This window comes from Oncorhynchus kisutch, linkage group LG15 (assembly GCF_002021735.2).
Source record: "Oncorhynchus kisutch isolate 150728-3 linkage group LG15, Okis_V2, whole genome shotgun sequence".
In the NCBI taxonomy this organism is placed as follows: Eukaryota; Metazoa; Chordata; class Actinopteri; order Salmoniformes; family Salmonidae; genus Oncorhynchus; species Oncorhynchus kisutch.
This window is the reverse complement of record NC_034188.2, coordinates 43,602,754-43,615,934: the sequence shown is the minus strand read 5'-3', so window position 1 is coordinate 43,615,934 and position 13,181 is coordinate 43,602,754. Positions and strand designations below refer to the sequence as shown.

The 13,181-nt window shown below is 42.6% G+C and overlaps 1 protein-coding gene across 1 annotated transcript in view; it reads right to left on the bottom strand.

Annotated features, from left to right (window-relative positions):
* LOC109905329 (glycine receptor subunit alpha-4) overlaps window positions 1–640 on the bottom strand; it is a gene marked incomplete at its 5' end in the record, with an annotated part of 43,171 nt that extends 42,531 nt beyond the window's left edge. Inside the window, one exon of the mRNA XM_031791403.1 lies at window positions 499–640. Coding sequence (XP_031647263.1) covers window positions 499–640 — 142 coding nt within the window. The remainder of the gene's footprint in view (window positions 1–498) is intronic.
* Between the last annotated feature and the right edge of the window lie 12,541 nt (window positions 641–13,181).

The following is a 13,181-nucleotide window of genomic DNA, read 5'->3' as shown; positions in this document are numbered from 1 at the left end:
ACTGTTTTGACCTGCTGTAAAAAGGTTTCAGAAATATTATTTTTTAAATATTTGAATGAATGTATGTGCAAGAAGTGGAGTGTCTTGTTGTCACCTCTATGATGTTGAGCAAGTATGAAATGTGTACGACACTATTGTAGATGGGTTATGGTGGGGAACGACTGCTGTAGTAGTGTGTACTGATTCCAGTGGCTCTCTAGTACGGAATACTGTGTCTCTCCTGTCGCTTTACAAGTTGAAAAACTAGGCATGAATCACTTTGTTTAACTTTTCAACAGAGAACTAGGCTAACAAAAAATGCATAACATTGGTATATGGAATTCTAAGTTAGGCGACGACATGGAATATGCAGTTCCAAGCTTCCTATCCATTTCTACAGGTAAGTCCTATCTTACTTTTTTTTTTTTACCAGTGGCTGTCTGCTTGCATTAATTTAGTGAAGTTTCAGTATTTTTTATGAGAGCTGTGGCCTACTTCTGAACATACTTTTTGACGTACCTTTGAAGTTGGGTCTGATGCGAGCGTCATAGCCAGACCTTTTCCCCATGAGCTTGTCCAGGAAGTCAGACGGCGACTGTGAGGAGGGGACTGTCCTACTGGGGGACTTTATCTCCTCTTTACAGGAGCCCAGTCTGAAGAAAAACAAAAACAAAGACAAAGAAAGAGAGGAGAGGAGAGAAAGCGAGGGAGGAAGAAGCAATAGTTAGAAAACAAGAAACTTTGACCGGTATCAGTGGAATACATAGGGAGAGAACAACAAGGATTTAAATGACTTTTGCACAGCCACCCCCGATAACCCATCTAATTTCACATGATGTTCGGGACATAGTGTTTAATAGAACCTACCCACTGGGAACGTAATTTGTCAACATATTGCGACGTCGAATCAACATGGAAAATACATTGGATTTGAAAAAATAAATCAACCAGTACTGTTGTCATCTCACTTCAACCAACGTTTCAAACATTGAAATTAGGGTAATACTTCAACTTAAATACGTGGACTTAACTTGACTAACAGGATGTTACATCAATCTATACTGAAGTAAAATACAAACGCAAGATGCAACAATTTCTAAGATTTCACTGATTTACAGTTCATATCACTCAATTATAATACAGTTATTCGGCCCTAATCTATAGATTTCACATGTCTGAAAATTGGTCACAGACACCTTAAAAGAAATGGATCTCAGGATATCGTCACAGTATTTCTGTCCATTATAATTGCCATTGATAGAATGCAATTGTGTTCGATGTCCGTAGCTTATGCCTGCCCATACCATAATCCCACCGCTACCATGGGGGCACTCGGTTCACAACGTTGACATCAGCAAACCGCAAACCTCATGCCCATGTAACAGTATAACTTTAGACCGTCCCCTCGCCCATAACCGGGCGCGAACCAGGGACCCTCTGCACACACCAACAACAGTCAACCACAAAGCATCGTTACCCATCGCTCCACAAAAGCCGCAGCTCTTGCAGAGCAAGGGGAACCACTACTTCAAGGTCTCAGAGCAAGTGACGTCACCAATTGAAACGGTATTCAGCGCGCACCACCGCTAACTAGCTAGCCGTTTCACATCCGTTACATCCACACAACCCCATGCACGTGGTCTGCGTTTGTGAGGCCGGTTGAACGTTCTGGCAAGTTCTTAAAATGACGTTGGATGCGTTTTGGTAGAGAAATTCAACATTCAATTCTCTGGCAACAGCTCTGGTAGACATTCCTGCAGTCAGCATGCCAATTGCCCGCTCCCTTTAAAACTTGCCACATCTGTGGCATTGTTTTGTGTGACAGAATTGCACATTTTAGAATGGCTTTTTATTGTCCCCAGCACAATGTGCAACTGTGTAATGATCATGCTGTTTAATCAGCTTCTTGATATGCCACCTGTCAGGTGGATGGATTATCTTGGCAAAGGAGAAATGCTCAAATTTTTGGCAACATTTTTTGAGAAATAATGATTTTGTTGCTTATGGAAAATTATTTTATTTCAGATCATGAAACATGGGACCAACACTTTAAATATTTTTGTTCAGTAAAAGTTCAACATATTTATCAGAACTATGTATGCGCTGAAATTGTGTTAAATTACACAAGTAAATATATTTCTCTGCCCTCAACCGCATGACTCTCCAGAGGGTGGTGCCCAACACATTACAGGGGGCATGCTGCCTGCAGCAACCAGTGTCAACGGAAGGCCAAGAAGAACATTAAAGACCTCTGCCACCTGAGCCATGGACTGTTCACTCGGCGACCGTCCGACAGAACAGTACAGGTGCTAAGACCGAGAGACTAAAAAACAACTTCTAATACCATGCCATCAGACTATTGAATAGCCATCACTAGCAGTCTACCAGGTGATGCACACTCACTCACACAAAACACACACACAAGTTATCACACACACACACCTCATACTCACAAACACACGCACATACACACACTCACAGACACACTCACACACACAGTAAAAGATGCTGTCCCATTCTATAGAGACAATCAACCACCGGTCACTGTGGTTCACTGTTTATACACACTGCATATGTATTTCTACACTGGATTCTTGACATAGCTGACTCTAATAAATCTACTGCTATACATATAATTCTTAGCTGATCTTACTGTATATAAATTGTGAATAGGTTGGCAGGTTCATTCCGCCGTTCTTGATTTCTTGTATTCTTTTTTTTTTTTTTTGACATTTTGCTGCATTGTTAGGACACAGAGGTCACAGCTGAAAATGGTAGAATACCACTACTCTAACTTTTCTTACACAATAGCGGTGCGTGGGTAAAATCACTGCGGAAGACAAGCCAGAGAAAAGCCATATTACAACAGTATGTGTTGTGATAATTGCATAGTTTGCTCCATAACCTGTTAGTTCATATGAATTGTGACCATGATAAATAATGTAGGCCTAAGGCCAAGACAATAAGAAGACACAGTGGCAGAATAAATTCAGCCACATCTGTTTTATCACAAAACCAGAAATCAACCTCTGTCCAGTAAAGTCCCCAAAGCATATTGCATGTAACAAACAGTTACATGACCTACAGCATTGTCAAGCAAGTTCATGTTTCCAACATTTTCTCACTACTACAGAGAGTTACCGCATGTCGCAAAGAAATCAGGAGCTACCCGCCACAGGAGTCCCTACAATGCGATGGGAAAAGGACATCCCGGCCGGCCAAACCTTCCCCTAACTTGGACGACGCTGGGCTAATTGTGCTTCGCCTCATGGGTCTACCGGTCGCGGCAGGCACGGGTCTCAAACCAACACTGTAGCAATGCAGTTTGCACTGCGATGCAGTGTCTTAGACTGCTCTGCCATTCAACAGGCTCCATCCACAAAGTTTTTAATGCTTATCAATTGAATTGCACCAAGTATCAAAATAATAAAATACTACACAGGACTCTTAAAGAATTTCATTTAAATGTTAATTGTATTTTTTTAACACAAAAATAATGAGAAAATATGGAAAAATCAATTATGAAATGATAATTACATAGAGCAGCCAGTGTAATCATCTGCCAGAGAGTAGCCCCAATCGGCCCGAGCCCCAAGTAATACATTGGGGCCAGATAACTCACACTGGAATCGGCCCGAGCTCAATCCCCCATCCTAGCCATAAGTAATACCGCCCGAAGGCGGCCCAGATTCGGGCCACATGATGTCAGCAGAGTTTGACTCTCAGCAGAGTGCCCTGACTCTCAGCCGGAATCGGCCCAGATCCACTGTGCTAGCTGAGTTGTGCCTGTATCCACATTCAATCTAGTATCCCTAGAGAATTGATGTTGATCATCTGTTGTTGTCTGCTTGATTAAGGTAATATTAAGGTAATATGTTCACGTTTCCATATGTTTTTGTACCTCGGATTGGACACCTAGTCTACAGTGCACAATTTAGTAGGATAGACTATTGTACAACACCCAACGCTATTCCTATGAATTATTCTGGATATAATGACATAAGATTACATAGCCTAGTGGGCTTATTCACAAAATTATCTGGTAATGAAATAACATGATATATACCATTTTAAACAATACAAGGGGCTTGAAGTAGCCTCCATGAATATGGAGCTCAGAAATTAAATTACTGGAATAGGCCTACCTTGAAAATCAGACATTTCCTCAATTTGGTGCTTGAAACGTCGTTGTAATTATTGCTAACAATTTCTAAGTCTTCCTGCTTGATTTTTCTGTGATTTAAGAGTGTTGCACTACTCTGTTGCAGTAAAACTATTTGCAGGAGAAATGACCAGGCAGGAGACGGGAGTAGAGTTAGTTTCCGTTTAGTCAAAACCCCTCGCGCTCTACAGTTCGCGGCATTCCAGTGCGCATGTGCATTTCCTATTAGGTGTAGTAACGTAACACTGCCCTAATGCATTACTGCTTAGTAACAGCACAGTAACTAATATAAACAGATGTAGATCCCAGATACTACAGCAGTTATTATGAGGATGACAACATTTGTTGGCTTCATCTTGGCTTTCAAATCTTTCCAATAAAAAAGGAACCTGGTTTTTGGTTACTTTATCATTATAAAAACTGCGATGGTGAGATTAAAATGGTGAGATTAATGCTAACGTTGTTGGCTTTATTATGTGTCTCTGCTCGGGCCACTTAGGCTACAGAACAATTGCCATGCATGCATCCAATCTGTTTAGTAAGGCAATGTCCACATTATACCCACATATTTTACAATGTAATAATCATTTTGATATCAATGCATGGCCTAAAAAATGTATTATTCTGAAATTGGTAATGGCCTACCTTTTTTTATCTCAATATTATTGAAAATTACAATGAAGTGCTTGAAAAAGTCCCTGGAAGTCCTTGAATACATTGAGTTTTGGGCCACTTTGCATATTAACTTTTATTCCTCTTAAGTACATGTGCATGTACATCCTTTTTATTTTAGTTTCAAACCATTTAGAAATGTTGATCCCAATTTCACACATTGGCCTCATTATTCATAGAAAGACCCATATGAAGGATGGTTGGTTGATTTCAAATTTAATCTAATCTACAAGTTATGTTGTATTCACTTCTCCATCTCAACCAAAAATCTAATTTGAAGAGAAGGACTAAATCAAATCAAGCTTTATTGCAGTGCCTTCAGAAAATGTTCTTACCCCTTGACATTTTCCACAGCCTGAATTTATTGATTAAATGTATTGTTCTCTCACCCATCTCAAATCAAATTTTATTTATCAAATTTATTTTATAATCACGAAGTGAAAACAGTTTTAGCAAAAAAATAAACATGAAATACAGAAATATCTCATTTACATAAGTACTCACACCCCTGTAGAAGCACCTTAGGCAGCGATTAGAGCTGTGAGTCTTTCTGGGTAAGAGTATTCCACACCTGGATTGTGCAACAAATGCCCATTATTCTTTTCAAAATTCTTCAAGCTCTGTCAAATTGTTGATCATTGCTATACAACCATTTTCAGGTCTTGCCATAGATTTTGAAGTAAATTTAAGTCAAAACTGTAACTCGACTACTCAGAAACATTGTTCTGTGTAGATTTTGCCTTGCATTTTAGGTTATTGTCCTGCTGAAAGGTGAATTAAACCAGGTTTTCCTCTGGGATTTTTCCTGTCCTTAGCTCCATTCCGTTTATTTTTTATCCTGAAAAACTTCCCAGTCCTTAATGATTAAAAGCATACCCATAACATGATGCAGCCCCCATTATGCAGCCACCGCTATAGTCTGTCAATTAGGTTAGTACTGTGGAGTAATTACAATGTGTTGATCCGTCTTCAGTTCTCACCTATCGCAGCCATTAAACTCTGTCACTGCTTTAAAGTCACCTTTGGCCTCATGGTGAAATCACTGAGTGGTTTCCTTCCTTACTGGAAAATGAGTTAGTAAGGATGCCTGTATCTTTGTAGGGTGTACACCATCCAAAGTGTAATTAATAACTTCACCATGCTTCACTGGAACGAGCTGCAAAAAAACACTCAAACTGGACCGTTTTATCTCCATCTTCTTTCAAAGACTCGGTCATAAACACTCTTACTGACAGTTGTAGCTGCTTCCCGTGACGTATTGTTGTACCGTGTTTTGTGCTGCTGCCATGTTGTGTTGCTGCCATGCTGTGTTTTCATGTGTTGCTGCCATGCTATGTTGTTGTCTTAGGTCTCTTTATGTAGTGTTGTGGTGTCTCTCTTGTCGTGATGTGTGTTTTGTCTTATATTGTTATTCAATTTTTGATTTTTAATCCCCCGTCCCCGCAGGACGCCATTTGCCTTTTGGTAGGCCGTCATTGTGAATAAGAATTTGTTCTTAACTGACTTGCCTAATTAAATAAAGGTTAAATAAAATTTAAAAAAAACAATTATTCAGTGTCTGCTTTACTACTTTACTACTATTACTGATCTACCAATAGGTGCCCTTCTTTGCGAGGCATTTGTCTATGTGGTTGAATCTGTATTTGAAGTTCACTGCTCGACTGAAGGACCTTGTATGTGTGAGTAACAGAGATGAGGTATTCATTCAAAAATAATGTTAAACACTATTGCACACAGAGGGAATCCATGCAACTTATTATGTGACTTGCTAAGCACTTTTTAACTCCTGAACCTATTTAGGCTTGCCTTAACAAAGGGGTTTCAGATTTGAGGAACATTATTCCCTTTGGCATCATGTGTGTAGGCCAGTGACAACAATGTTATCCATTTTTAATTCAGCCTGTAACACAACAAAATGTGGAAAAAGTGAAGGTGTGTGAATACTTTCTGAAGGCACTCTATATTATGAAAAACATGATTTTGGTACAGTATCCTATTTATAAGGCTAATGGTAACTACTTTTAAACTTCCAAAGATCCAATCAACCATGGACGAATAATGGAATAACTAGCTTCACGTTGAAATGATGGTTTCCTTTTGGCAAATGAGATGTCAATGAGGCCTACATCAACCCAACCTCACTCAGCATTTACTTTCATTTACCTTCAACCTGTTAGTCGGGTTAATAATAAAAAATGGGATGTAATAAATGTATCACTAGTCACTTTAAACAATGCCACTTTATATAATGTTTACATACCCAACATTACTCATCTCATATGTATATACTGCACTCTATACCATCTACTGCATCTTGCCTATGCCGTTCAGCCATCGCTCATCCATATATTTACATGTACATATTCTTATTAATTCCTTTACACTTGTGTGTATAAGGTAGTTGTTGTGAAATTGTTAGATTACTTGTTAGATATTACTGCATGGTCGGAACTAGAAGCACAAGCATTTTGCTACACTCACATTAACATCTTTTTGGCCTTCCTGTGACGGGTGGTGGGTGGTGTAGGTGTCTTGGAGGGAAGATAGTTTTCCCCCGGTGATGTGTTGTGCAGACCTCACTACCCTCTGGAGAGCCTTGCGGTTGTGGGCAGAGCAGTACCAGGCGGTGATACAGCCCGACAGGATACTCTCGATTGTACATCTGTAAAAGTCTGTGAGTGTTTTTGGTGACAAGCTGAATTTCTTCAGTCTCCTGAGGTTGAAGAGGCGCTGCCTTCTTCACCACGCTGTCTGTGTGGGTGGCCCATTTCAGTTTGCTCCCTCTGCTGTTTCCTGAAGTTCAAGATCATCTCTTTTGTTTTGTTTTGTTGACGTTGAGTGTGAGGTTGTTTTCCTGACACCACACTCCGAGGGCCGTCACCTCCTCCCTGTAGTCCCTCTCGTCGTGGTTGGTAATCAAGCCTACCACTGTAGTGTCGTCTGCAAACATGATGATTGAGTTGGAGGCTTGCATGGCCGCGCAGTCACGGGTGAACAGGGAGTACAGGAGAGGGCTGAGAATGCACCCTTGTGGGGCCCCAGTGTTGAGGATCAGCGAGTTGGAGATGTTGTTTCCTACCCTCACCACCTGGGGGTGGCCCATCAGAAAGTCCAGGACCCAGTTGCACAGGGAGGGGTCAAGCCCCAGGGTCTCGAAATTAATGACAAGTTTGGAGGGTACTATGGTGTTAAATGCTAAGCTGTAGTCGATGAACAGCATTCTTACATAGGTAGTCCTCTTGTCCAGATGGGTTAGGGCAGTGTGCAGTGTGATTGTGTCGTCTGTGGACCTATTGGGGCAGTAAATAAATTGGAGTGAGTCTTTAATATGTCTGTAAACACACCAGCTAGCTGGTCTGCACATGCTCTGAGGACGTGTCTAGGGATGCAGTCTGGGCCTGCAGCATTGTGAGGGTTAACACGTTTAATGTTTTACTCACGTTGGCTGTGGTGAAGGAGAGCCCGCAGGTTTTGGTAGCGGGCTGTGTCGGTGGCACTGTATTGTCTTCAATGCGAGTGAAGAAGTTGTGTAATTTGCCTGGGAGCAAGACATCGGGGTCCGCGGCGGGTCTGGTTTTCTTTTTGTAGTCCGTGATTGACTGTAGACCCTGCCACATTTCTCTCGTGCCTGAGCCATTGAATTGCAACTCTACTTTGTCTCTATACTGATGCTTAGCTTGTTTGATTGCCTTGCGGAGGGAATAGCTACACTGTTTGTATTCCGTCATGTTTCCTGGTCGCCTTGCCATGATTAAAAGCAGTGGTTTGCGCTTTCAGTTTTGCACAAATGCTGCCATCAATCCACGGTTTCTGGTTGGGGAAGGTTTTAATAGTCGCGGTTGGTACAACATCACCAATGCACTTGCTAATAAACTCACTCACCGAATCAGCGTATACATCAATGTTGTTGTTCGACGCTATCCGGAACATATCCCAGTACATGTGATCGAAGCAATCTTGAAGCGTGGAATCATATTGAACGGACCAGCGTTGAACAGACTTGATCACGGGTGTTTCCTGTTTAAGTTTCTGTCTATAGGCTGGGAGCAACAAAATGTAGTCGTGGTCAGATTTGCCGAAAGGAGGGCGAGGGATGGGATTGTATGCGTCGCGGAAGTTAGAATTTTCCCAGCCCGGGTCGCGCATTCGTTATGCTGATAAAATTTAGGGAGCCTTGTTTTCAGACCCTAATTTCAATGTTTACAACGCTGGCCGAAATGAGGAAAACAGTACTGGTTGATTACTTTTTAAAATCCAATGTATTTCACATATAGATTCCATGTCACAATACGTTGACAAATTACATTAAAACAATGTTGATTCAGCCAGTTTGTGCCCAGCGGGTAACTACAGTGAGGCTGCAATGTACCTCCACAGCCAACCCTACCTCCTCTCTCACTGTGTACTCCTGCCTGGTTTAGAAGAAGTGGGGCCTAACAGATTGATGGCTCAATTGAAATGCTGTGAATGTCACACCAGGGAAGGAAGGCTTTGATTCCGGCTCCAGCATGGCTTGCAGTCTGCCACTGACAGGCCAAAGAGAGAATAGAGGGGGAGAGAGCGGTTTCGGAGCCCACAGGCCCTGGCTTGTGTGATGGATCTCTTCTGGCTGGCGTGCCGCTGATTTCTCCCCATGCTTTTGATGCAATTGTTAGAGAATCGGTCATGACCCGGGATCCCTCCTGTGAAGTATGGACGACTATCCCACCCCAATTCCCTCCCTGAGGCTCCCTGTGTGCTGTCTGGCCTGTGTAACCTGGGTCGTGAATATCCAAACAGACTGATCACAAAGTCTCTGAACTGTACTTGTCTGCTGCTTCTGAGTCCCATAGACTCTTTGAAGCTTTCAAGCACACAGGGTTGTGACCGACTAGTGTTCAAACCCTGTAATTAATATGGAGTTGGTCCCCCTTTTGCTGCTATAACAGCCTCCACTCTTCTGGGGAGGCTTTCCACAAGACGTTGGAACATTGCTGCTGGGACTTCCATTCAGCCACGCGCATTAGTGAGGTCGAGCACTGATATTGAGCGATTAGGCATGGCTCGCAGTCTTCGTTTCAAAGATGTTTCGATGGGATTGAGGGTTGCCCGTCAGTCAAGTTCTTCCACACCGATCTCTACAAACCATTTTTGTATGGACCTCGCTTTGTGCATAGGGACATTGTCATGCTGAAACAGGAAAGGGCCTTCCCCAAACTGTTGCCACAAAGTTGGAAGCACAAAATCATCTAGAATGTAAATGTAGGGTGTAAAGTTAATATTTCCCTGTTCTGGAACTAAAGAGCCAGACCATTATTCCTCCTTCACCAAACTTCACCACTCCAGCCGACAATTGGAATTGTGCATGGTGATCTTAGGCTTGTGTGCGTGCGGCTGCTCGGCCATGGAAACCCATTTCATGAAGCTCTCTATCCACCGGATGTGTACCAAACTCACTAAAAGTGGCAGTAAAAAAGCCTTTCTTGAAAAAGCCAAACCTTGACCCAGAAAATACTTAAAAAACTAAATCGGCCTACAACGAATCCACCATTCCTCTCAATTGTTTTTAGAAAAAGCTGTTGCGCAGCAACTCACTGCCTTCCTGAAGACAAACAATGTATACGAAATGCTTCAGTCTGGTTTTAGACCCCATCATAGCACACTTGTGAAGGTGGTAAATGACCTTTTAATGGCGTCAGACCGAGGCTCTGCATCTGTCCTCGTGCTCCTAGACCTTAGTGCTGCTTTTGATACAATCGACCACCACATTCTTTTGTGGTCAACACGGACAAGTCCTGGCCTGGTTTAGATCTTATCTGTCGGAAAGATATCAGTTTTTCTCTGTGAATGGTTTGTCCTCTGACAAATCAACTGTAAATGTCGGTGTTCCCCAAGGTCCGATTTGGTACATTTTAGGACAACTATTGTTTTCACTATATATTTTACCTCTTGGGGATGTCGTTCGAAATCATAATGTTAACTTTCACTGGTAAGCGGATGACACACAGATGTACATTTCAATGAAACATTGTGAAGCCCCAAAATTGCCCTCGCTAGAAGCCTGTGTTTCAGACATAAGGAAGTGGATGGCTGCAAGCTTTCTACTTTTAAACTCAGACAAAACGGAGATGCTTGTTCTAGGTCCCAAGAAACAATGAGATCTTCTGTTGAATCTGACAATTCATCTTGATGGTTGTACAGTCGCCTCAAATAAAACTGTGAAGGACCTCAGGGTTACTCTGGACCCTGATCTCTCTTTTGATGAACATATCAAGACTGTTTCAAGGACAGCTTTTTTCCATCTACGTAACATTGCAAAAATCAGACATTTTCTTTTTTAAAAATGATGCAGAAAAATGTATCCATGCTTTTGTTACTTCTAGGTTAGACTACTGCAATGGTCTACTTTCCAGCTACCCGGATAAAGCACAAAATAAACTTCAGTTAGTGCTAAATACGGCTGCTAGAATCCTGACTAGAACCAAAAAATGTGATCATATTACTCCAGCGCTAGCCTCCTTACACTGTCTTCCTGTTAAGGCAAGGGCTGATTTCAAGGTTTTACTGCTAACCTCCAAAACATTACATGGGCTTGCTCCTACCTATCTTTCCGATTTGGTCCTGCCGTACATACCTACACGTACGCTATGGTAACAAGACGCAGGCCTCCTAATTGTCCCTAGCATTTCTAAGCACACAGCTGGAGGCAGGGCTTTCTCCTATAAAGCAAAATGTTTATGGAATGGTCTGACTACCCATGTGAGAGACGTAGACTCGGTCTCAATCTTTAAGTCTTTACTGAAGACTCATCTCTTCAGTGGGTCATATGATTGAGTGTAGTCTGGCCCAGGAGTGGGAAGGTGAACGGAAAGGCTCTGGAGCAACAAACCGCCCTTGCTGTCTCCACCTGGCCGGTTCCCCTCTCTCCACTGGGATTCTCTGCCTCTAACCTTATTACAGGGGGGGGGGGGGTCACTGGCTTACTGGTGCTCTTTCATGTCGTCCCTAGGAGGGGTGCGTCACTTTGAGTCACTGACGTGATCTTCCTGTCTGGGTTGGCGCCCCCCCTTTGGGTTGTGCCGTGGCGGAGATCTTTGTGGGCTATACTCGGCCTTGTCTCAGGATGGTAAGTTGGTGGTTGAAGATATCCCTCTAGTGGTGTGGGGGCTGTGCTTAGGCAAAGTGGGTGGGGTTATATCCTTCCTGTTTGGCCCCGTCCGGGGGTATCATCGGATGTAGCCACAGTGTCTCCTGACCCCTCCTGTCTCAGCCTCCAGTATTTATGCTGCAATAGTTTATGTGTCGGGGGCTGGGTCAGTTCGTTATATCTGGAGTACTTCTCCTGTTTTATCCGGTGTCCTGTGTGAATTTAAGTATGTTATCTCTAATTCTCTCTTTCTCTCGTTCTTTCTCTCTCTTGGAGGACCTGAGCCCTAGGACCATACCTCAGGACTACCTGGCATGATGACTTCTTGCTGTCCCCAGTCCACCTGGCCATGCTGCTGCTCCAGTTTCAACTGTTCTGCCTGCGGCTATGGAACCCTGACCTGTTCACCGGACGTACTACCTGTCCCAGACCTGCTGTTTTCAACTCTCTAGAGACAGCAGTAGTGGTAGAGATACTCTTAATGATCGGCTATGAAAAGCCAATTGACATTTACTCCTGAGGTGCTGACTTGCTGCACCCTCAACAACTACTGTGATTATTATTATTTGACCATGCTGGTCATTTATGAAAATCTTGGCCATGTTCTGTTGTAATCTCCACTCGGCACAGCCAGAAGAGGACTGGCCACCCCTCAAAGCCTGGTTTCTCTCTAGGTTTCTTCCTAGGTTTTGGCCTTTCTAGGGAGTTTTTCCTAGCCACTGTGCTTCTACACCTGCATTGCTTGCTGTTTGGGGTTTTAGGCTGGGTTTCTGTACAGCACTTTGAGATATCAGCTGATGTAAGAAGGGCTATATAAATACATTTGATGGAATTTTTGAACTTGATTGGGATGTCCTGGTTAATTGGGATGTTCTGGTAAATTGAAAGAAAAAATAAGTGTTTTAAAAAGCATTGAGTAGTATTACACATCACATTACCGCTCAGTGGACAAACCCTTCTTAATACAAGCAGAACGGTCCGGGATTAGAAAAGTCGAAGATTAATATTTTGAAGCATAAATAGTTAACAATTGCGCAGGAGTTTGCATGAATTTCTGGGTGACTGTGACGGGCGGGAAGGTGACTGACGATGACCCGAGAAAATCTACCATAAATTCTTCAGAGGGTGTACGTTTTATGACTCCTCTGTCAGTTAAGCAAAAGGGTTCACTGGAGTCGGTTAAACTATTATTAAAGTTCTCACACAAGACAGAGTGAGCTGAGCACATTAGCCAAAACACTT